The sequence below is a fragment of the Argiope bruennichi genome, chromosome 7, assembly GCF_947563725.1.
Source record: "Argiope bruennichi chromosome 7, qqArgBrue1.1, whole genome shotgun sequence".
Taxonomy (NCBI): domain Eukaryota; kingdom Metazoa; phylum Arthropoda; class Arachnida; order Araneae; family Araneidae; genus Argiope; species Argiope bruennichi.
Window position 1 is genome coordinate 16,518,717 of NC_079157.1, and position 27,158 is coordinate 16,545,874.

At 30.0% G+C, this 27,158-nt stretch overlaps 2 protein-coding genes across 4 annotated transcripts in view; both read right to left on the minus strand.

The window, feature by feature from the left end:
* LOC129976434 (amiloride-sensitive sodium channel subunit beta-2-like) overlaps positions 1 to 10,106 on the minus strand; it is a 36,065-nt gene extending 25,959 nt beyond the window's left edge. Inside the window, exons 1-3 of the mRNA XM_056090001.1 lie at positions 10,042 to 10,106; positions 4,936 to 5,234; positions 47 to 164 (exon numbers count right to left, since the gene is read on the minus strand). Coding sequence (XP_055945976.1) covers positions 47 to 164; positions 4,936 to 5,234; positions 10,042 to 10,080 — 456 coding nt within the window. The 5' untranslated portion in view covers positions 10,081 to 10,106. The remainder of the gene's footprint in view (positions 1 to 46; positions 165 to 4,935; positions 5,235 to 10,041) is intronic.
* An 8,737-nt stretch (positions 10,107 to 18,843) lies between these two features.
* Positions 18,844 to 27,158, minus strand: part of LOC129975664 (retinaldehyde-binding protein 1-like) — a 49,361-nt gene continuing 41,046 nt past the window's right edge. For 2 of the 3 annotated variants that reach the window (XM_056088774.1, XM_056088775.1), the window contains exons 5-6: positions 24,727 to 24,837; positions 18,846 to 21,222 (exon numbers count right to left, since the gene is read on the minus strand). In XM_056088774.1, coding sequence (XP_055944749.1) covers positions 21,055 to 21,222; positions 24,727 to 24,837 — 279 coding nt within the window. In that variant the 3' untranslated portion in view covers positions 18,846 to 21,054. Of the gene's footprint in view, positions 21,223 to 24,726; positions 24,838 to 27,158 lie in introns of all 3 variants that reach the window. The other variant, XM_056088776.1, reaches the window with a different exon arrangement.

Consider the following 27,158-nt stretch of genomic DNA (forward strand, 5'->3'; position numbering starts at 1 on the left):
AATTTTAAAAAATTCAAAAATATAATTTTAAAAAATTTATACTCACCATTAAATTTGCTACATTTTTCTTACACATATATGGATGTTTTTTACAAAATAATTTCCTTTTTCTTGGTTTCTCACAATTGTCGGGATTTTCTGCACAAAATTTAGATCTCTTGATCCTGAATAACAATAACAAATAACTGGCATCAAAAAGTTCTTAACACATAAAAAGGACAATTTTTCAGTAAATGTTTTATTAATCTAATCATTGACTGTCTGTATCCCACTAATACACACATAGACACAGACACACACACTCTATATATATATATATATATATATATATATATATATATATATATATATATATATATATATATATATATATATATATATATATATATATTATACTCCTAGTTAAGTGATAAAAAATTCTAATAATTCTTTTAGAAGATCCCTATAATTCCCTTACCTAAATCAACACGTGTAAAGAAATCTCTATCAGATTCTGACAGTATATAAACATGAGAATAAATATTTCTTTCGCGATTTTCTTTTTTCACTCTTGGGTTGTGATGTAGACGTACCTTATCGCTTCTTGCTCATAGATTATGCCTCTAGGGATGGAGTAAACTGAAGTATAAAAATTCAAAGTATTCCTCCCCCCCCCTCTCTCTTCGGCAAAAACTCAGCTGCAAAAATATGTCATATATATATATATTTCCACCGAGAATGTTTAGAAAGCCAACTATTGCACATCTCAAGATTTTTGTTTCTTGCCCATTTTTATTAAACTCCGAATATCACTGCAAGATTCCAGGGAATTGAAATAATTGTAAAACCAGCGGGAAGGATCTCCCAAAAATTTCTCGCGTACTCTCTAATATAGATGTTAACCCAGTAAACTCCTTGCTTGAAATTCGAATACAATAGTTACGAAATATTTACCATTGGCGTGAATTTAGCGTTTTCACTGAAGCTGTCTTGTTATACTTGGCGAGTTACTTGGCTATCAATCCTTGGCATGCGTTTCCTGGTACGAATTTGGCACGCGAATCCTGACACGAATGGGTGTTTTAGATACGTTGTTTTTCGGAACCGATTGAAACTAAAATTTGGCATAGAATTCATTTGGTGTCACACAATCGCTTACCAAATTTCATATATTTAAGTCATTCCGTTTTTGAATTATCTAGCTTTGGAAAGTACTGACCGATAGACAATCCATCTTTTGTTGAATTTAGCGCAAAATTTGAATTGCTCCTAAACTATAGATGTTAATTCTGTGACCGAATCTTATCTATCTAGCTCTCCTCATTTTGTAGATGTTGTCTTGATTTATATTCGAACAAACGGACTTCCATTGAACCTGTTTTGCTCAAAGTTTGATAGGTATATAGAAATTTCATTTTAAGACTGTATACCAAATTTCTCCCATAAAATTCAAAGCGCTTTTGATTTACCTTTGTCACAGACAGACAGACAGACGAAATATGTTTTCCGAACTCAGGGAGGTCTAAAATACAGAGATTCGTCAAATCTAGAATTCAAATTTTTTATACCATTACGATACTTTCTCTACGCTTCGTATATGAGTAAGTAAAAAAAGATATACATGACGGTATTTGAAATACTGAAAAACATGAAACGACAAAGCAACGAATTGCATTACATATCCAATTCAGAAAAAGAAAATGAATCAGAATAAATTGTAGGAAAAGCCTAAATTTCCAAAGTTTAGTTTTGTTTTTAACGTCCAGTTCTAAAGCAACACTAGGTCTATTTTGGGACGAACCTTGTCATTTTGAACCGCGGTCAGATGATGGGAACGACACCTAAGCTGGCATCTCCCTCTCTACAGTACACCACACCAGCGGGAGGACACCCTAAATGTCCCAAAACTGATTGATAATGAACAAAAATCAGTCGATTCAAATGGGAGACATTTTATTCCAACGATGCATATCTTATAATATTCGTATGCATGAGTTAGAAGGTATACAAATCCAAATTTCTCTAAAAAAAACCGGATGGCTCGAAATAATTGCATCAAATAAAAAATGTTATAAACTGCAAACGACAAAAGAAAAATAAAGTGAGCATAAATTTACAGCACAATTTTGTTTGTTTTTACATGCAATATCTATTCTATTTAATTTTAGTGGCGTATAAAGCATTCTCTAATCCGACATTTAGTTTATCCGCAATTACATATCAAAGAGGCTATAAGATACGCCGTATGACTGACTCTCCGACCCATATGAAGGCACACGGATAAACACTGAGTGACCGGACCGCCGCTACAGCAACACTGGCTGGAACTGTGAGTCCTAAGGGCAATCATCGGCCACGATACAACCCTTTACTAAGGTAGCACGTCTCGTCATCGATGGGAGGAGCCATGCCCCCATCTTTTAGAGTGGCCTCTAGGTTAGCGAAAACCAACCACCATTCCTGAAGCTTCTCATTCTCATTTCGAAATGTTCCCTGGGGGAAATAGACTATAAAATAAAAAACTACGACACCTTCAATGAAACGAGGATAGACAGAGTAATGTCAAGAGATGCTCAGTTATAGAGCATGTATGTACACCGATGCATGCATGTACACCATATGTATGTACACCAATGTATTCATCCAATGTGTATCCATGCACACCAATGTGTGCGAGCATGCTTCACAGTGTTTGGCTTTAAATAAATTATCTCAGGAATATTGTCCTTTTGATCGAATGAAACACATTCAGTGTAAAGACGACACAAGTAGTAACTTCAGGAGATTTAGATATCGATATATAAAATATGCATATGATTGAAAGAGGTTATAAATGTCTACGACACATCCAATGAAATGAAGGAATTATTCAAATATTGAACGTACACGTAGCTATCCATGCATATCAATGTGTGCATTATAGTGTCTGGCTTGAAATGGTTTCCCTCAAGGATATTGGCTGTAGTAACCTCAAGAGATTTCTATATAGATTTACTGTCTGTCCATTAGGAGAACACTTCTCACGAAATGTCTTCATTTATGGAGGTAGGGAAAATTAATTTCGATATCCAACGGAAGTCTGAATATTCTTTGGCGTAAATTAGCGACCAAAAGAAAGTTATTTTTTTATCGTCTCAAATGAAAACACACAAATAACTTTTTAAAAGCACCCGTCTCCTTTTTCAGCAGCAGTAGCACATCCCTTTATACATACGTTGCTCACTTCTTTTACATTTTATTAATTTATCATAATAAAATTGAGGGCATTTGTTTATTAATTTTCTTTCTTATCTCTTGCATTTTCAATGTTTGAAAATGTCCTTTCATTTTAAGAAAGGAAAGACATTAAAATCACAAACATATAACATTTTACATAATATGTTTATTATGTAAAATGTTTACATGGATATTTACATGGATATTTTTAGATATAAGCTCTGTGAAGTTCATTATGTTTTAGAAAACTTGTGAATACTGAAAAAAAGTTACGAATCAAATTAATTTTTTAAAAAAATAATCTGAAAATTAAAAGGATAGTAGTTATTAATTTACCTTTGGGAAAATATACATTTCAGATAAAATAAATAAATAAAAATTCCGTAAAGATCTCATGCATATTTAATAATGAATTACTTTATATTAGAATGTAAACGATCTTTTATAAAAATCTTGTAATAATTAAAATTAAGTAAAGTATCACAAATATGCTAAACTAGGCAGTTTACCTTGAGTTTTCTAAGGATAATTTGGTGTCAATTACTTGCATGAATTATTTAAATGCAGATGAAATGAAGACGATTAATATATTTGGTAAAAATTGATTCTTATAGTTTTTAATTAATTTTTTTTCCTTCTTATTGCGCAGTCGTTAAACATATAATAATTGTTCATCTTCTCCTTTTGATTTGATTTGCTCTTCGTATATCAAATATTTTCAAGATTCCTTGTACTGAAATAATTTTGAACTTCTAAACTATTTTTATCATGAGATAACATGATGTTGTTTAGGTTTGAGGTTTTGAAGCCTTAAAATGATTTGGCAACAAATTGGCGATTTATCGTATTTGAGGCATCAATTTTTAGCTTTTAGGGCTATTAGAAAACAGTGCTGAAGGTTGTCACATTTGGCGATTTATCGCCAACTAAAGTTACAACTTGATTACCAAATTATTCATTCGGAATTGTCAAATTGTTTTAATTAATTGCGAATTATTTTAAGTCCTTAACCAGTTTAAACCCTATTTAGAACAATCACATTACGTATACGTTGATATTTAGAAAAACAATGTTTTTTTTTCCATCTCAAATTCGGTCGAGTTCCAAAACTTTGTTTGCCAGCTAGAAAAATTAAATATATATATATATACAGAGAGAGAGAGAGAATCTTGTGATTGTTTCAAACCGGTTTAAACTGGTTAATGACTTAAATTAATTAAAACAAATAATAGCTTAAAAAATAATAATGTTCTCAATAACTTGAAATTTGCGATCGCAGATTTCATTTTCTTTTAACTTTTTATATATATTTTCTGTTTAAATGCAATAGTACCATATATATCCTATTTGGAGCTAAGCATGCCAGTGTAAGTAGCTTGAATGAACTTCCACCTACTCGAGATGAACTCATTCTGTGGTGATATGTTTTTATAGTGACTGCCGTAAAAGAAGACACTTGACGGACAAACAGTATACAGTATTTTCATATAGCTGGAAATTTTTTTTATAGTGCTTGGTGTGACTTGGATAGTGCTGGTATGATCAATGGATACTCACAGAACAATTAATTTAAACGAAATAAAAACTTAAAACTTCCTTTTGCATTGCGTTCAAATATTCCTTTTTTTTTTTTTTTTGCCTATGTTTGCAAAAATATACAATTTTTCTAATGAGAAGGAATTATTTTATATGTTTCTCCAAAAAATATCTACAAACATTTCTAAAGACTGCAATACTCACAAATTTCTAAGACAGACGGTAACCGCGGGCATCTTGTAGAATTCAGGGTTGATCACTTCCATGCTTGTCGTGGTGGGGTATTCACAGAAGCGCTTATAAAACTCCATCGACTGACTCAAGTAAAATGTTGAACAAGTCGCAAAAAGAAGAATTTTCAGAACTCTCCAGACCTCTTTTGAAACTCGCTTCCCTTTATTTAATTTTTCAACTGAGTCCTCTATTCTTAAAGAAACTCTTTTGGCATTCGGAATAGACTCACAAGGTATTGGTAAAGAACATGTTCTCTTTTTGAAACAGTCCTGTTAAGGAAGGATATAAAAAAAAATTAGAGTGGAAACAATATCGTAACATAAGTTCAGCTATTCTTAAAAACATGGCATTCGTGCCTTTTACACTTAAGGAAAATTGTTTGGCATTCGGAATATGCTAGCAAAATTTTAGCAAACAGCATGAACTTTTTTTGAAATTATGCACTTTAGGAAGCATATAAAACAAATTAGTGTGGAAAAAATATCGTAAAATAAGTTCAGTTATTCTAAGAAAATTGGCATTTGAATCTTTTATTTTTACGGAAAATTGCTTGGCATTCGGAATATGCTAGCAAAAGTTTAGCAAACAGCATGCTCTTTTTTTGAAACTATGCACTTTAGGAAGCATATAAAACAAATTAATGTGGAAAAAATATCGTAAAATAAGTTCAGTTATTCTAAGAAAATTGGCATTTGAATCTTTTATTTTTACGGAAAATGGCTTGGCATTCGGAATATGCTAGCAAAATTTTAGCAAACAGCATGCTCTTTTTTTGAAACTATGCACTTTAGGAAGCATATAAAACAAATTAATGTGGAAAAAATATCGTAAAATAAGTTCAGTTATTCTAAGAAAATTGGCATTTGAATCTTTTATTTTTACGGAAAATTGCTTGGCATTCGGAATATGCTAGCAAAAGTTTAGCAAACAGCATGCTCTTTTTTTGAAACTATGCACTTTAGGAAGCATATAAAACAAATTAATGTGGAAAAAATATCGTAAAATAAGTTCAGTTATTCTAAGAAAATTGGCATTTGAATCTTTTATTTTTACGGAAAATGGCTTGGCATTCGGAATATGCTAGCAAAATTTTAGCAAACAGCATGCTCTTTTTTTGAAACTATGCACTTTAGGAAGCATATAAAACAAATTAATGTGGAAAAAATATCGTAAAATAAGTTCAGTTATTCTAAGAAAATTGGCATTTGAATCTTTTATTTTTACGGAAAATTGCTTGGCATTCGGAATATGCTAGCAAAATTTTAGCAAACAGCATGCTCTTTTTTTTAAACTATGCACTTTAGGAAGCATATAAAACAAATTAATGTGGAAAAAATATCGTAAAATAAGTTCAGTTATTCTAAGAAAATTGGCATTTGAATCTTTTATTTTTACGGAAAATGGCTTGGCTTTCGGAATATGCTAGCAAAATTTTAGCAAACAGCATGCTCTTTTTTTGAAACTATGCACTTTAGGAAGCATATAAAACAAATTAATGTGGAAAAAATATCGTAAAATAAGTTCAGTTATTCTAAGAAAATTGGCATTTGAATCTTTTATTTTTACGGAAAATGGCTTGGCATTCGGAATATGCTAGCAAAATTTTAGCAAACAGCATGCTCTTTTTTTGAAACTATGCACTTTAGGAAGCATATAAAACAAATTAATGTGGAAAAAATATCGTAAAATAAGTTCAGTTATTCTAAGAAAATTGGCATTTGAATCTTTTATTTTTACGGAAAATTGCTTGGCATTCGGAATATGCTAGCAAAAGTTTAGCAAACAGCATGCTCTTTTTTTGAAACTATGCACTTTAGGAAGCATATAAAACAAATTAATGTGGAAAAAATATCGTAAAATAAGTTCAGTTATTCTAAGAAAATTGGCATTTGAATCTTTTATTTTTACGGAAAATGGCTTGGCATTCGGAATATGCTAGCAAAATTTTAGCAAACAGCATGCTCTTTTTTTGAAACTATGCACTTTAGGAAGCATATAAAACAAATTAATGTGGAAAAAATATCGTAAAATAAGTTCAGTTATTCTAAGAAAATTGGCATTTGAATCTTTTATTTTTACGGAAAATTGCTTGGCATTCGGAATATGCTAGCAAAATTTTAGCAAACAGCATGCTCTTTTTTTTTAAACTATGCACTTTAGGAAGCATATAAAACAAATTAGTGTGGAAAAAATATCGTAAAATAAGTTCAGTTATTCTAAAAAAAAGTGGCATTTGTATCTTTTATTCTTAAGGAAAATCCTTTGACATTCGGAATATGCTCACAGGATTTCGGCAAAATGTATACTCTATTTCTGATTCTGTGTTATAAAGGAAAAAATTAGCGTGGAAGCAATTCCTCAAAATAAGTTCAGCTATTCTAAAAATCTGGCATTTCCTTTTTCCAGAATGTTGCTTTTATAGTTGACAGATCAAATTAATCTCAAATAGAAGTGGTTTCCATTAGGTTTTTCAAATATTTTAGAGGAAGATTGTTTTGTGAAAAACACATAAACATTTTTAATATACTATAAAGTTGGAATTAATTTTGTAAAAATAAATTCAATATAATGTTTTTTTTATGATTTTTTTCCATTCTGTCATTGTAAACAAACATTTTGATGTCATTGTATTTAATAAACCTTTATAAAATTTTTAAATCTGTTTTTCATTCATTTTTCTTTAATTAGATTCATTTTCACTTTATAAAATCTTTGTTAATACGATTGATCTTTATTGGTTATTTGTCTAGAATTGAGACTCAATTATTTTATGGATTGATTGTATCTGCTCAATTCAAATATTTATGATCTAATCAGAGCAATTTTAAAATTATACCCCCCACCCCCCCCCCCAAAAAACCCCCAACAACTCTTACTTTTAAAGTAAATTATAAGAACTTTCTCTTTGATCAAAAAATATACATTTTATTTTATTAATTTAATCATTACTGAAAGGCCCTAAACGCCCGGTCATCGAAATTACAGCGGGCACCCGAGATTGCAAAATGTCCGCCCCTACTGTTAAACGTGATATCCTGAATATTCGAGATGCATGCTTTATTCGTGAAATACACTCGACTATATGATTTTGAAAGACAAGAATATTTTCTAAAAATTCTCATAAAATGTTCGCAGATACATTTCTTTAATAGTCATCAGCTAATCTGGGTCTTTTTTTTGTAAGTCAGTCCCGTTTGGTGATTACTTTAGTCAGTTTTTCGCAAAATTATTAATTGTTTAAAAAAAATGTAATATTCTTTTTGCTTGAACATGTTTCTTTATAAAATCCCAATAGAGTTTTGTTTCTATTTTTTGAGAAGTTACGCTGACTTTTATTTTTGCATTGACATACCATTTAATGCTATTTTACATCCGTAGATGCTATTTTCTCGATTCTAATCTCTGATAGGATTTTCTTACGGAAAACCTCATAAATTAAAGTTTAAAATGTATTATTTGTTCAAATTTGATATTATAATTTCTCAATATAGTCTGCAGTTCTTGAAGATTAGAAAGATTTTATAGTTGTTGTACTGGTTTACTGTGTCAAAAAAATTGAAAATTTCATGTTATTTTTCAGCTGGGTCCCAATATTTGAAGAATGGATAGAAATATAACTTATTTTTTTATTTATTTCAGGAACTAAATAAAACAATTCTTAAGCTATATGAAAAATTTTAAGCAAATCGTTTGATAAACATCTAAATTAATAGGTTTTTGCTTTGTACCTCATTTTAACCCCCTTCCTCTTCAAAAATTACTTTTTCCAATTTTGTAAAAATATTTGCCACTTAATTTTTATATTTTGTTTTCATAGATGATTTTCAATCTTTTTTTTCCAACGGCATGTGAATATTTTACATGAAAATATTCCTTTATCTGGTTAGCTATTTAGCTCAGTCATTCTAAATTCTATACGAATATAATAACATTCTGAAAAGACTAAATTTAAATCAGATGTTTCTTTTTTAAAAAAGTAATCTTATGCATTTGATTGAAAACTGTAATAAATGAATTCTGAACAAATTTTTTTTTCGGCTTTTACCAGCACTTTCAATTAAAACAGTTATCATTACAGCAATAACTGTATAATTAAAAGGTAATAATAAAGTAACTATATATGAAAAATATCCATTATCCTAGTTATTCAAACTTATAAGGCAGTATAACAACATTATAAAAGATGTAAACTTAAAACAGATGTTCCTTTTTTTGAAAAAAAAAATTCTCTGCATTTGATTAAAAACTGTAATAAATGAATTCTGCCCAAGAATATTTTTTTTTTTTTTTTGCTTTTATCAGCAACTGCACTTAAACAGTTATTAAAGCAATATTAGTAAAATAAATTTGAAGTAATAAAGTAAAAATATATGGAAATACTCATCAACCTAATTATACGAAATTCTATAACAGTATAACAACGTTATAAAAGGTCTAATTTAAATCAGATGTTTTTTAAAGTCATTCTATGCATGTGGTTAAAAACTGTAATAAATTATTACTGGAAGAAATTAAATTTCTTTCAGCAGTTGCTATTAAAACAGTAGGCTATAATGGTACATAGTATAGGTAACCTATAGTAAACAACAATTAAAACAGTAAATAACAGCAAACTAAACTTGTTATAATAAAATAAATGTATATGAAAAATATTCGTTTGACTTGTTAGCCACTCAGCCAAGTTATTCTAAATTATATAAAAATATAACAATAGTATAAATGATGATCTAAATTTAAATCTTATTTTCCTTTTTTCTTTAGAAAAAATATGCTTACGCGTCTGATTAAAAGCTGAAATAAATGAATTCTGCCCAAAATTAAGTTTTTTCAGCCTTTAACAGCAGCAGCAATTAAAACAGTTTCCCTTCATAACAGTAAATAAGTTAAGCTTACTAAATAACATTACTAACTAAACTAAGGAACTAAAATAATATTAAATGAATTAAACAGTACATTTTACTGTTATTAGTTTCCATTAATAACATTAAAATAAATTGGTAAAAATAAAGTAAAAATATACGAAAAAGCATAAAATTTTTAATAAAAAGTATATATAAAATATATATCTGAACTTACGTTTTCCTTACGATTTTTCAATACGTTTTCGCCGCTCATTTGTTCTCTTTCTCTTAAGATGTATATTACAGTATTCGAAATGGTAGACGAAATCGAGTAACAGAAAACTGTTTACTGAAACAACGTTCAATAAGCCCTCTGATGTACTTAAATATTACACTATTCTTTTCAATAAATGATTCAATAATATATGCACTAGTAATTAACGCAAGAACTTTTTACAAATAAATTGAAATGGATATTACGCTTGTGAAGCTTCCATCATTTTCTTTGTATTAAAATGGAATATATTACGCGCAGTAGAATATATAACTGGCTTTCAATATGTAACGCAGTTTTATTAAATTATTTACTGCTTGTTTTTCATTACTGGAATAGCTTTTCGTCAGTTTGCGATGCAATTCATTGATGGCATTTTGTTTTATGGAATTGTTTAGTTTTGTTTTTTTTAATTATCCGTCTCTATCATTTTCTCTATTAATTGTACAGGAGAATGTGAGTGAGTTAGTAATCAACAAGACAGATCGTTTGACCTAGAATTATCAAATTTGGCATAAATATTTTTTTTTGAGATGTTTGAATGTGCACCTCGAAACGATATTTCTTTGCATTTTCATTAAAATACTAATTAAAATTCAAATGAGATTTTGGTGTTTTTTTGCTATAAACTCCAAAGTTATTAATGAGTAATTTTTAGAATTATATTTGCAGAATGTAAATTTTATATAATTAAAAAAAATTTAATGACACCAATTTAAGCAGTGAATTTTTTTAAAAAAAATATAGAAATTAAAAAAATGTTGCATAATTTTCTGAAATAGATTTTATTGATGAACTGAAGTTGAAACCGTTTTCATCATTATAAATAAGGCGATCTGCTTTTAACTATTGATTATTTCTTATTATATAATAAATATTCACACCAAAAAAATTAGAATAAACATCTTGGTTGCCTGTCCTTAGATCTGCCATTTGGTGATATATCTTTTTCTTTGGCGCTTTCCTGCCGGATTGGATGCTTCAGAAGTTCGTTCTTTCCTCGTTTGACATCGGCTTAAAAAGAAATTGTGTACCAGAAAAAGAAAAAAAAATCAGATAAAGTATTAATATATTGCGATTTAAGAAACTTTACATATTTTGTTTAAATAATTTGAAAGTGTAGACAGTGTATAAATTTGGAATAAAGTCTTTTCATGTTTCAATTTTTATATGAAAGAAAATATTCAGCTAAAAGGAATCAACTGTTTCACTAAAGAAATCAATAAATAATTAAAAAGCAAGTTAATCAAAGCAAGTTAGTTATTTAAACTAAGCTAATCAGATTAATTAATTAAACTAAGTCAATCAAATTGATTTTGAATATGATATTGTTTTAAGACTCTATGCTGTCAATAAGTTAGACAGCAAATTATCATGCATTTTCAGCTTAATATATAGTGCTTTATAAAAAGACTGTTGAAATTAGAGCTCTTAGACATGGTACCCAATTAATTCTCAGGTATAAGATGTTCGATAAGAAAAGTTTTTATTTTCTATTACATTATTAATTAATTACAGTTAATCGAAATTTTAAAGATTTTTCACTCTGATTTCAATCTATACTAGTCCACAAACTCTAATCTTTACGTTACATTACATTTTTTTTTAAAAAATTGCAACTCAATAATATCACTTTGAAATGTAAAATAATAGGTTTTAATTTGTTCCGATTTTTCCATGTAATTCTTTTTAAATTGTAATTATTTTAAAAATATAATTAAAAAATAAATATTAGTAACAATGAAATGGAATAAAAACTAATTTTATCTAATGGTTCATTCCAAAAAGGTTATCAACGTTTTATTTTCAAAATTTAAGCATTACTAGTAACTTTAACATTACGTTAGATTTCATAACATAGACATTATTTTAGCTGCTTGGAAAGCGAACCCATGTATATTATTAATTTATCATATATTTATTTCTAAATTTTCAATTAGAAAATTAAATTTTGGAGCGATATTCTTTATGTTAAAAATAACATTATTAAATCATTTAAATCATTCAGTTTTTTAAAAAAAATAATCAAATTTGGTTTTAAAAATCAAAACAGGTGATCCATAAACGGTGTAAAAAGAAGGATTATTAAAAATACTATAAAATTACCATCAACAATAACAACTGCTTGATAAAAATGATAAAAGATATTATCTTTTGATCTAATTCTGATTTTAGAACATAGATCGCATCATTATTTACCATCGAAAGGCTGTATTCGTTTTTAATTGTTCTTAAATTTAAATTTCTATTAGTGTCAGTGTAGTTTAATTCTTAGAATTTCCCATCAAGTAATAAAAAAGTGCAGAGATGAATTCTTATTAAACAAATGAACAGTATTTTTGAGTAGTAAAATATTATGTTATCTATACTTATAAATAAAGCTCAATGTGTGTGTGTGTGTGTGTGTGTTGGCTCTCTACAGGCCAGGTCATTTGACATACAGCTACCAAATTTGGTACATGCATACCTTAGAGGTCGGGAATGTGCACCTGGGGTCCCTTTTTTTGAAATTTTAATTAGAATTTTAATTATTAATTAAAAACTAACTTTCCCGGGAAAAAAATCTTCCATTTTCCCCATCGCCAACTTTCCCGCCAAAAAATATTCCATTTTCCCCACCGCCAAATGAGTAAGGCTTCAGTTTTGTTTTGTTTTTTCTCCCAACAGTAATGAGGCTAGGGATAACAATTTTCGGCCGATTATTTCAAACGATTCTGTTTATTTTCTTAATGTTTTATGCATTTAAAATTAAACATTGTTGATTAATCCATGTTCCAGATTCATTCTGAAGTACTTTTGAATTAAAATAACACAGAATAAAGGAAATTAAAAATGTCTAATCCGCATAGCGTTACCCCAACTGGCGTAGAAAAATTCAAGCATTTGCGTTCGCGTAACTGGCGAAGAAAATTCACGCATGCGCATTGTATTCTGATTGTTGTCATGACAACCATTATCAACGGATGATTTAAATTATTTTTAGGTTAGTTGCATGCTTTTGTAATTAAATTGTATTTATGTTAGTTATATATATTTTTTTTGTATATGCTTATAGTTTTAAGTAGTTTTTTTAAACCTGTTTCCGACCGATTATTTTAAACGATTCATTTTATTTTCTTAGTGCTTGATGCATTTAAAATTAAACATTGTTAATGAATCGATCTGCTCATGACGAATCTGAGAAAATTTTGTTGACAAATTCTTGAGATATTACATAAATTAAGAAAGATATTCTTTAGTGCCCATAAAGTTTAAACGATCAGTGACTCTATTATCAGTAATCATATTATTAAAAAAAATGCTTTGTTTCAGTAAAAAATATTATTATATTCATTGCAGATTAATCATTTACACTTTAATTTAAAGCATAAATTCTACGGGAGGTAACAGAAAATTATAGAGATGCATATTACGTTATGACTGAAGGCCTTTATAATATTATGAATGAATTATATGACTCTCAAAATTTGAAGTTTTAAAATATTTTGATGAAGAATCTATTAAAGTTAGAATTGCGTAAAATATTTAATGGTACGACATGAGTTTAACCTCCTGTTTGCGCAATTTTTAAAAATCGCCAACAACGGTCTTGCGAATAGTTCAAAAGCAAAGGAGCAGATGTTCAATTATAGTGCATAATAAAGATTGCCAGCTTTGGCGCGTTATCGCAACTTGGCGAAGAAGGGGGTAAACCTATTTAATTATTAAAATTTAAATGAACATTAAGATTGGCGAACCGGCTGGTCGCCAAAGACGGCTAGTAGTTATAATAAATATATATGCTTTTTTATTAGTAAAGTATCAAGAATCTTGTTTTTAAAAGTTATAATCGTATACGATTTTTTTTTTCTTATATAGTTAATTATAATTTGATAATCTCAAATTTTAAATCAATAACCAAATTTTAAATCTCAATAATTTATTTTGCTGAAATTAATTAATGAGATTAAATATCTTTCATTTTTTTGCAATAATATTTGTTTAATTTATATTTACTTTTAAATTTTATTTATTTTACATTGATGTTATGCTTTATATCTCTTCACAAAAACATATAATATGTAGAGTATTTTACAATTTTGGGGCATTATTATTTACAGACTAATTCAGAAAGAATTACAAAATTTTAAAATCGAATGAATCGGAGTGATCAAACGGAGATCTATACTAAAATGAAACTATTCATTTGTTTATTTATAAGAACCACTACTTTCTGATGCAGAAATTTCAAATTTAATTTCAAATATTGCCAAAAGATGGCGCTGTGTAACACAGTACATACTGATTCCTGAAGCATTTCTTATCATAACATTGCGGTTTTGGATGCAATGCGGTTTGCGGTTTGACAAACATCAAGCGTCATAGATTTGACGCAATACTTCATAGTTCATGCAAAATATATAAGATAAAATCATTATAAATATTTGTTTCTTAAAAAGTAATTTGAAAATAGATTCGTTTAATTATCAATTTTCAACTTGAATGTTTAATGTTCACAAGTTCAAATTTCTAAAGCGATTTGAAACAATTTCGTTTTGAATGAAAGAAATAAAATCTGACTTAAGCCGATAGCTTTGGCTTTCACTTTCAACTTTTTTTATTTTCTTGTATTCGAAGTACAGAAAAGTATTGTAACAGTCAAAACTGGAGGTTTTAATGATTCTTTAATGATGAGTTCGAAAAACACATTTTTTGCCTTATTTCTGTCTGTTTATGACTAAAATATCTCAAAAGCGATTTGAGCTAGACAGATAGAATTTGATACATGTTTTTTTACATCAAATTTGTAAATTTTAATCAAATTATAAGTGAAAATCCATTCACTGGAAATTTGTCTGTCCGACTGTCTGATCAAAAGTTAACAAGGTAATTACAGAACTAGGAGAGCAAGGGACGAAAACTTTGGTAGACAGATTTGAATCAAATTTATTAAAGATTGAACTCTCAGGCGGTCTGTATTGTCAAACTTATATTAGCGCGATAATTCTTCAAAAATGCGATGAATTACATATATCAAATTTGATGCATTACTTTGTCATTAAATTGGCAATTCTTAGTTAGGCATGTCACGCAACATCAAACAGACATAAAAAGATATTTAGAAATCATCAAAAATAACCACAAAACATTTTTCATAGCACACATTCAGAAATATTTAGACTGTTAAAAAGGTAATATTATGATATGTTCATAGACAAAACAATTCACTAAAAATATACAATAGAAAAGCTGTTTTAAAATTTAAAAATATACAAATAAGTCATTGTTTCCCCTGTTTCACACTTGTTTATCAACTCTGTATAATCTGATATGAAAATAAAACTCATCTTGCTTCATAATATTGTTATGGCTGTCGATCACTTCGCTCCCCATGAGATTAGTTCTGTCCCTGTAACGCAATTACAGTGCGATTTAAAGAGAGACAGTTACTTCGCTCAACCGAAGACTCTCCTTCCCTAAGTGTGGACATTCTTTCTCTGATATTCGCTAACTGAACGTTTCTTTCCTCTGCATTTTCATTATCGAGCAACAAACCAAGAGTTTTGGCATTTAATGTGCTCCGTCCAAGGTGGGATTTCCTTTTCTTGGGGGGGGGGGCATAATGAGTTTTGAATCGATGTTTAAAATCAGGTGTAAACAAAGAAATGTATGGTATATGCATACCACAGCTCTTGCTATTTGCGCATGCAGACTTTGAGGTTTTCGCGCATGCGCGAATAAGTACAAAGCATAGATATAGCTGTTTTGCGCATGTGCGAACAGTAATAGGAAAATAATTAAAATCACAGTAATAAAACTCCTTTTTTTCTATTTTGATATGACTTCAATATACTGAAACCTTCCCCAATAAATGCCCTTCAAAATGGTACAAATATCTCCAATATCAGTCAAGTATTTCTCGAGTTTTTTTTTTTCTTTCATACATACAGACGCTTTCAGGAGATATACATTTTATACTATGTATGTATATGATACATTTTACACTATGTATATATTAAGTTTCACTTGTAACAACTGCATTTTAAACCACGGATCCTTAAAGAAATTGTGTGATCCACTTATCATTATATTATTGAATTGATTTCAGAAAGGGGGAAAAATTAAAAAAGTCTTATTAGATTATATATCTTTCTAACATTTACTGGGAAAATTGTTTCACGTTTTACATTCTTCTTATTTACTACGTATCTACTTAATATTTATATCAGAATTTGATGACAATTGTTTTAAGTTGATTTTATTCAGCAAGGTGGTGATACGCAATAAATAAGAAGAGTAAATTTTTGGATTTCTATATTAGATGAGTTTTTCTTTTTACTGTTCTTTTCTAGATTTAGAATTTAAATTTATATGGAATGATATCGATTTTTATTTGGTTTTTGAGTTAAACTCTTTAGTGTTAATTTAAAACTGTGTAATGTTTCTATATAGTAATATCACTGACTCTCCGATCCCCCCCCCCCCGAAGGCACATGGATAAAGAAAACTGAATGACCGGACCGCCGCAACAGCAACACTGGCGGGAACTTTGGTTGAGTCCTAAGGGCCATCACCGGCCACGGTATAACCTTTCCCAAAGGAAGTACGTCCCATCATCGATAAGAGGAGCCAGATCGCCCACTTTTTTGTGTACCCTCCGGGGTGGCGAGATCCAACCACCATACCGGAAGAATCTCATCCTCTTTTCGAGGGATCCCTGGGGGTTAATGTTTCTATATCTATTTCTTAGTAATGAATAAAAATATTTCTAATCGTTTTTTTATCTAAGAGCTAATTTTAAGTAATCATATCCGTAAAACCGTGGAAGAATTCTGCACTCTAAAATAGATAGCATATGTTATTTCTTGATGATAATGCTGTCAGCTAACTGCAATATTTGTTATGTTTAATGCTATGTTGTGATGAACAAAATCCTTCAAAACGCCTACAGAGGATCTAGAGATCTATAGATAACACATGTATGTATTTAAAGTAGTAGATGTTCATTAAAAAAAGTAGTTTCAAAATTTTCATCAAAAATTTCAATCAAAGTATTAATTTTTCAATTGATAACTTTAGTGCTTATTGCAAGAAAACAATTTTGATTCATGTCAAAAAAATTTTAAAAAAGCTTTCTATTATACTAATATTTTGTTTCCGTAGATATTTTTTTTCTTATTTTAAGGAGCGCTTAAAAATATTTTAAAACAGGTGTCTACATTAAAGGTTTGATTTGGTTTAGTTATATTAACATCCCATTTGAAGCAACACTAGGGCTATTTTGGGACTGTCCCCGTAATTTTGAACCACGGTTAGACGACGAGGAGGACACCTGAGCTGGCACCCCCTCTCCACACCACACCACACCCGCGGGAGAACGTTTGGTCATGACGGATTTAACGTGCAACAGACCCCCTTACACGACGGTTCTTCGGCGAAATCGGGTCTCGAACCTGAAACCCTCCGGTTCCGAGGCCGAGACTTTACCACCAGGCCACCGCGGCCCTATGTCTACATTAAAATGTCGATTTCTTGCAAAATTATGAAATTTTTTTAGTCAATATTCTTAAAGTTTGAACAGTTTTATATATATAAAACCGCTAGCATATTGTTTCTAAGTATATTTTTTGAGAATTTATGCTTGCTGATACTGATTTTTACTGTTTTATACTTGCTGATACTGATTTTTACTGTTTTTACTGTTTTATACTTGCTGATACTGATTTTTACTATTTTTACTGTTTTATACTTGCTAATACTGATTTTTACTGTTTTTACTGTTTTATATTTGCTGATATTGATTTTTACTGTTTTTACTATTTTTTACTTGCTGATACTGATTAATACTGATTTTTATACTTGCATTTGCATACTTTCTATTACTATTTTGCATCTTTGGATGCTAAATTCTAATCTTTGATAGAATTTCTTGACGAAGAACGTCATAAATTAAATTCCAATGGACATTTTTTGTTTAAATTCAGTATAATAATTTCTCAATATGTTATGCAGTTCCTGAACTAGAGAATAAGTAATCTATTCATTTAAAAGTATTTTATAGTTGCTTTAGTGTTTTATAATGTGAAAAAAATGGAAAATTTCGCATTTTTTATCAGTCAGACACTAAACACAGTCAACAACGCTGTCATTCCGAACTGAGTCATCTACTTTATTCTACATTTTTCATTGTTTTGTTCACTGGATTCATCCATTCACGTTGCGGCAATATTGAAAAGAATCTTCATGTGATCGTTATCACTGCTTTGTAATTAAGATAAAACTTTAAGCATGAATTAGAGACAAAAGAATCAGATTTAAAATATTATCAGGCAGCAATATTTTGATATTTAAGTCGAAATCTCTTTTAATTGTTTTTGATGAATCCTGATAGGAAGAGTTATCTGATAATTGATGGAATTTAAAATTGTTTCTGAAGAAATAATTTTAAAAACATGTATTTTCAGACAGGTACAAAGTTTACGAGACAGTGATAAAAATTGTGAAATGGAACAAAGAACACAAAAATGTGTGTTTGTAATCTAAAAATGTGTGTTTGTAATCAAAATCCGTCATAAAATACAAATAATGTATTTTAGAACGGATATAAAGATAAATTATGGATGTAATTCCGCAACTGATATGATGTTTGGAATTCTCTAGTGTTCTGATAGAAATTTTTTATATTTTCAAGGAATGGTGAAATAATAAAAGAAGTATTTGAGTTATTTGGAAATGTTTATACGATTTAGGAACGAATAAAATAAACAACTTTTTTTTTTACTTAAAATTTTATTAGTTATGTAAATACAAAAAAAAAATATGATATAACTGTTTGACATAAATATGGTCGAATATACATAAGATATATTGTATGATATATCTGGATACAGGAAATAACTTTTTACATTCTACGAAATTTATATTAATGTAGACAATAATAATAATAAAATATATGTATGCAAATTTTTCAATTTCCAATCAATGCTCGAATGCTACTCAGTATTTCTGAATAATGTAATATTGTCACCTGGCATTTGATATTTTGAAATTACAGTAATATAAATAGGCAAATATATATTCATATCCTTACACTGTATATGTATTCAAAGGAAAGGCAATTAAATTTACTAGATGTAAATAATACATGGATTATAACTTTTCCTCTTAATTTAAATTGTTACGAATACAAATTTATAAAGATATCATTTTCATTTTTGAATAAATAAGCATCTTCATTTTTCCATGACGTCTGAATAGGTATAATGGCATCAGATTATTTTTTTGATGCATGCAGTTTATTTGCACAATACCCGACCTGCTAAACTTGGGAATGGCTTATTATAAATTTCGTCAACACGTAAATTGCTTTCATCTGTTGTGCTTAAAGCAGCAAATGAGATTGTGTGAAGATGCTTAGCACTGTCACTCATGCGCACAAACCAGTTTTGTCCTTATCACTTACATTCTAAACACATTTGTAAGTTTCGCCAGCTCGTAACATGCTTATCCAATTCTTGTTGTTTCCGATATACCCATCTATTGTGGTTAAATCAGCAAGTGAAACTGTATGAAAGTGTTTAGCACTGTCGCTCATGCGCACAAATCAGATTTGTCCTTATCACTTATATTCTAAACACATTTGTATGTTTCGCCAGCTCGTAACATGCTTTTCCAATTCTTGTTGTTTCTGATATGCCTATTTATTGTTGTCAAATCAGCAAGTGAAACTGTGTGAAGGTGCTTAGCACTGTCACTCATGCACACAAACCAGTTTTGTCCTTATCACTTACATTCTAAACACATTTGTATGTTTCGCCAGCCAGTAACACGCTAATCCAATTCTTGTTGTTTTTGATATGCCTATTTATTGTGGTTAAATCAGCAAGTGAAACTGTATGAAAGTGCTTAGCACTGTCACTCATACGCACAAACCAGTTTTCGTCTTTATAATTTGCATTCCGATTTTCAACAAGTACATTTAATTGTGGATTAGATAAAAATAAACTAACGATAAAAAATAATTTGGATGAATACAAATAAAATTTTTGAGTCAAATCCATGACTCAAAAATTGTTTGTTTTTCTTTTATAACAAAATTATTAGTTGCATATAGCATATATTAGTTGCATATATAAGTTTTGTCACATGAAAAACAATTCCTGATAATAGTTAAATGCATCCTCTTTCCAGTGGAATTTTCCAATTGATCTCTTTAATTTATTACATAATCATTTAACAATTTAATTCCACAAATTGTTTTTATTACTTGTTTAATAAAATCAAGCAAGTCTTAAGCAGATTAGCAGAAATGATTTATAATATGATAATATATATTATAATATATATAATGATAATATATATATATTATAGTAATATATATTCACTCTAAAATACATTTCTTCGCATTATTTTAATGGAAGTTAAATACAATAATATATATACTTATTAAGTACCTAATGATGAAATATATTTGAATATACGACTCAATTAATACTGAATTCAATCTTTTTTTATGACTTATTCAGTTTCCACTACAACAGTGAAAACAATGGGAATTTATTGAGTTTAAAAGTGTTGAACACTGCTCATAAAAATTAAGAATATTTCAAAATAAATATGAAACAATAGGAAGAGAAAATACTTGATTTTTTTTTATAATGTAAGAATATAAGGAAAGTAAACATCAGGTTTTAACCCTAATGTTCTTACTCACTAACAAAAAAAGGGCAAAAAGTTTCTTTTCTAGTCCCTTATTATTCCTTCTGAAATTTCCCTTAATTATTGATAGCAGTGAATTATGAATGTCATAATGTGTATTTTAAGTATTTTACGATCAGGAATATGATAATCAACTAATGATTATCTGATAAAATGTCAATTAACATCATTTTTTAACACACATTTCTCAGTTTCCACTTTCACTAACAGTTTATGAAGTTCATCCTTATAATGACTTTGCATCCAATGAGCGAATATCATACGAAATAATAAATGTTAAGACTGACGGGGTCGGCCACCGAGCACCTCTAATTTTGCAGGTTCTGTGGCTTTTCTAAGCCAGTCATACATATCGTAATTTTGCAACTCTCCACCAAATTCTGTTGGTAGAATTGATTTGGGGAAGAACTTGAGGAGATCTTCATTCGAACTGTGGAAATGAACCTGCAAACAGAAAAAGAAAATTAGTAAAAAAAAATAACCCTGCTTTTTATTTTTCTGGTATGTGAAACATTCTTATTTATTATAACAATTGCATTCAAACAAGGTTTTGTTTCTGTCATTAAACCTTTCTTACTGCAGAAACGCAATGGTATATAGGCAAGATAGCGGTAACAAGTCATGTTAATAATGACAACATTATAAAGGGTGTTTCTGAACTCCATTGACAAATTTGGAAGAAAGATTGAAAGCATCTGTGGTGAATAGCATATAAACCAATTAAAAACTCTGCAACCGAACAATTGTTTTGGTATAATAGTTATGTTACTGGACTGCGAACCACAAGGACCCAGGTTCTATCCTAACACATCACATATCGCTAAATTGGTGACCTAGGACGATGAACTTTCAACCTTCGTACAGCTGTTGTGGCTCCAGCTACCCGCAGCAAACCAAAAGTCTTCAGACTCACGTGACGCAGCAACCCAAAGCCGTCAAACGCACTTGGCACATCAGCGACCATAAACGTTCGTCATAACGCTTGGCTCTACTCAACTGGGTACAGGCCCATTAAGACAACAGCTAAAAATACATCCCCACTCAACAGCCATATCGTTCGTCTCACCTACGACTCCCTGGAGGGAAGAGTCTGTGGTGAATAGCATTTAAGCCAGTTAACATCTCTGCATCCCGAACAATTGTTTTGGTATAATGGTTATGTTACTGGACTGCGAACCACAAGGATCCAGGTTCTATCCTAGCGCATCACATATCGCTAAACATCAATGAGAATCAGAATCACAGAGGAAATCAGGAACCTAAATAAATAAGTGGCGCTGTAATCAAACTCTCGAGAATCAGCACTCATTGTAGCTGGCGAATGAGTGAAATGGTCCTGAACAGTTTCTTAGCGCCGAATTTGCTCATATTCACTTTTTGAAAATGTTCGCCAATGTGTACGGCGTAGGTATCAACCTCTCATGAATACCAATAGGTGGAATTTCGATCGCCACCTCTGATGCTTCTAATTATTATACAATTTTTTTATGTAATAAAGAACTTAATACTGCTCTCTGTATTGTGTCCATGCTTTGTATTTATGTCTGCTTATCAGTTGAGGGTGGTTTTGGGGAGTCTGCTTTTCTAAATGATTCTGATTTCTGTTGATGTTTTCTACCTCTCCTCTAAATTTGTATGTGGAGTTCAAATAGTTACAATAACATTAAATGACCTTGGTAGCAGTAACTAACCAACGCAGAAGTAAAAGAAATATATAGTCAAGGTAATATTAAATAAGCTTATTAACAGTATCTAACTATCGCAATAGTAACAGAAATATATATAATCACTGGAATATTAAATGGACTTGGTAACAATATCTATTAAATGTAACAGTATGAGTATTACTTAGCCTTGGTATCAGTAGCTAACCAACGCAACAGTAGCAGCGTTATGTATCCACGATAACATTGAATGGCATAGGTAACAATGTCTAACCAATCCGTTAGATGTATTAAGGATGGTCACGAGTTGAAAAATGGAGAATTGAAAAATATATGTACTACCAGGATTTATAATATCAATAGAGGAATTCATAAGGATCAGGAAAAGTAACTGGCAACAGTTGTTGCAGTATGTACTAATGAAGCCTGAGTCAGATACGGAGCATGTAATTTTAAAGTAGATGTTCTTTATCTCGCGCTTACAAGTAATATTTCCTATTTACTTGAAACAGAACTTCCCCACATTTTCGAGTAATATTTCCTAATTTTTTTTTATTTAAATTGTAACCGTGTAAAATAACCGTGATAACGAAACTTTGTAAGTATTATTATTAGCTATTTGCAGTATGACTTTGAAAAGTTATATATAATTATTTATTGGAACTGCAGGATATAACAGTTACGAGAAAGTTACAATTTCCAATTTCTTGGGTTTCTCCTGAGGAGCAGGATGGTATTTTCATTTACCCCAGAGAATTTTAATCGTCCTTTGGTAACTGAGTTTATAGTTAGAAACAAACTTTATGGCAATTAATCTAATATTTTCCATGCATTGGAAATAATTAATGGTATAATAAGAAGTGATTTTGAATCCAAGAATGCATTAGAATTCCATCAAGCCAAAAACTACTCATTATTTTAAATCAAGATAACTAATAACGTTATCATCTATTATGTGAAATACATACATTTCACCTTTCTAAAATGAAAGTTGGTTTTTAACAAGCTGTAAGATGTCAAGTAAAGAAAAGAAAATTGAAAATATTGCATACTGCCCTCAAGAGAAAGAAAATACTGATTCTGAGAAAGGAATCGGAATATAATCATTTTGATTCTTTCCAAAAAGAAATGGAGGATGTAGAGATGGAAAAAATAACTTATCTCGAATAATCCATATTCGATTTTTTAACATATGCATTATGTTGGCAGCAACAGCATTTTGATCGACTGTGTTGAAGCTGCCATGAACTCCGTCATTTGTGGTCTCAGGAATTGGTGGTGGTGATTGTGGTCAACTGGATGCCGTAAGTTCAAATTTGACCAAATCAAAATTTGTTTTGGTGATAGTGGTTATTTGTAATTTCCGACTGTAAGATAAAATTTATGTTGCCAGAATCTGTCGCGTAAGTACACATTCTCTAGCAATATAAATGACAGAAGAAAAATGAATTGAATAACAGATTGAACGTTCTACCTCAAGAGAGAAAGAGTAGCGTCTTCTAAAACTGAAATGAGCTACAAGTTTTTACTTTTTTTTTTCTTTCAAAAGTGTGTTTCAATGTATTAGATGATTTTTGCTCATGCCTCACGTAATCCAATCGTTTTTGCTTTTATGAATATTCAAGCTATAAAATTATAAATTATAAATCAATATTATAATTTAATCTATAAAATGCAATTCAAATTTGATTTCCCAATTTTCCCGATAAAATTAGGAAAACATTATTATAAATTACATAAAATTGAAGATATGAAACAGTTATTTTAATTTATATGAGACATTCAGGGAAAACAGTTGAAAATCTATACTTTGGGGTAGATAAGTCTATAACTGGAGGCAAACTAAATTTCTTACAATAAACAATAATTTCTTATTTTCAGCATTTTCTCTTGAAATCAATTTGCTGTTATAATCAGAACTCTAAATATGTATTTAAAATTACCCTATAAACTCTGGGATATACTGCTTCATTCTGGTGGTAGCGAAGTGGTCGGCCGTACACTATAAGAAAACTCTGAGATAAGCGGAAACTTTCCGAGTAATTAAATACTCTCATTTATATTGGTTGACCAATAAATGAATTTAAAACAAACTCGCTATTTAACGATTCCTTTGCAAAGTGAGCATGACTGACATAATTTATAAGCCAAGTTTGTATCTAAGAAAATAATTTCAAATCGAAGAGAATGACAAAATGTACAAAATTCGTTCCCAATTATTCTAAGTGACAACTATATGATAATTCTCAATGTTAAAAGAAATTAATAGTAAAAGTCAACTTACTCTTTTCTTTATCTTATCTGATAGGAAAGGTTTCACTAGAAACCACGCAGCTTTTAGCGTTAGTGATTCATTCACGAGATGGATATCTTTATATCTTGCAGGAACACATTCCTGAAACAGTTTTGAAAAAGTGCTTTTGTTAAGTATGTGAAATTATTTAATTATTCATACATTTAGTTCATCTTCCAATAAGATATCATATAAAGAATTTTGGAAAAATGATTGTTGTTAAGAGTTTTAATGGCGCAAGTATTAAACATAGCTATAGTGCACAAAACATGCGGTGATATAGAAAACTAAAATTCTAAAGCTATTTCATAGGCCGTCAGAGAAAAGTAAGTAAAACATGTTAACAAAAGGAATTGTGGTAATGGTTAGTTAGAAATATCAAATTCATATCAAATTGATGTAAAAAATGTAAAATTTTGTTGTTGTTGTTTATAATGGCACAAGTATTAAACATAGCTATAGTGCACAAAACATGCGGTGATATAGAAAACTAAAATTCTAAAGCTATTTCATAGGCCGTCAGAGAAAAGTAAGTAAAACATGTTAACAAAAGGAATTGTGGTAATGGTTAGTTAGAAATATCAAATTCATATCAAATTGATGTAAAAAATGTAAAATTTTGTTGTTGTTGTTTATAATGGCACAAGTATTAAACATAGCTGTAGTGCACAAAACATGCGGTGATATAGAAACTAAAATTCTAAAGCTATTTCATAGGCCGTCAGAGAAAAGTAAGTAAAACATGTTAACAAAAGGAATTGTGGTAATGGTTAGTTAGAAATATCAAATTCATGTAAAATTTTGTTGTCGCTGTTTCTAATGGCACTTACCATGCACAAGCTCGCTGACAAAGACAACGATTTTAAGCCAAATGTGCATCTCTTGTTTTTAGTAGCGCCAACTAGGGCCAAGAGTACGTCTTAGCTACTCACACATCTCATTCGCTTGCACAACCCCTTCTTACAGGGGGGCACATCCACACATCTCACAGATAGAACGGAGGAAAAACAACCATGCCCGTACCGGGACTCGCACATAGGACGCCCAGACCACGGGGAAGACGCGCTACCCCTATGCCAGGACGACGGCATGTAAAATTTTAAAACTTTTGAATAGAAATGATATCCGACATACGATACATGCTGTCCGATCTGAATGCATTCGACACGTCTGAAAGATTTTCATTTAAGAGTCTGAAAGAATTATTTAGTGATTTGGCAACATATCCGATGCACACTGGAATCCGATGCTGTTATGTTGAAGAGAATATCTGCTTCGAAAATTTGTCAGATGAATCAAGTTTAATTTTTTTTTTCAAAATTTACAATCAGTGTTTATCTTATAATTAAAATTTTAGAATTGGAAGAAGGCAAAGGATAAATATGCAAAGTGATTACAGTATTAGAAACACCGTAATGTTCTATATCTATCAAGACCGAATAAATATCATCCAAAATATCATCAAAGACATCATAAATATCTTTGATGGTAGCAGTATTGAACTAAATAGGAACTCTACATGTTGCTAAAAAGTTTGAATACTATTTTTTTTTCACAAAACAGAAGTTTTGAATTCATTCTGATTAATCTCACTGAGTTATAAAGGAATCTTTTCATTCAAATATATAGTTTCAACTCGTTTGTGCTTCTGATATATCAGAATTACTGACTGTTGAGTGAACAAAACTATTGTGTTTGCAAAGTGACTGTCAAATGTATTGAACCTACTATCAGATTACCCAGCGTTTGCAGGGTGATTGTCAATTATCAGTCCAATGCGCATTGTCAGAACACTCAACGTTTGCAGTATGGCTGTCAAATTTCTGTCCAACCCGTATTATCAGAATGTAGAGAGTTTGCAATGTGGTAGTCAAATGTCTGTCCGGGACTATCAGAATGCTCAGCATTTGCAGTTACCTTTTTCTAAAGTCTAACTTTCCATTATCCTTTGTATTTTATAAGGCATCTCATGTTCATGTTTTTTGCAAGACCATAAAATTTTATCCACTCATTTCAATATTGTTTTCATTTTAAGTAACCTTTTTCATGGCCTTTTTTTACTGTTTTGCATTGAAAGATTTTACTTGTCGTTTGTCGCGTCATAGTCAAAATCATGGCTATTGAGCCAGAAATATCCAAACAATCCATTCATTCCATGAATCCGTAACGCATGGACTAGTCTGATGGGAAATTAATCTGGAATGTCAAAACATAATTTTTCACTCATTAATGTCCAATATAAGTGTTTCTCAGCGCACAATACCACTTCTTTTGGTTTTGAACATAATCAAAAGAATTCTTATGGACCCTTCATGGTTCACACTTATTCTCTATAAAATCTATCTTGTGAAGAAAACAGATACATCTTGTGATTTCCTTAATTTTGTTGCGATGCTATTTGCCGGGTTACATCTTTCCTATTA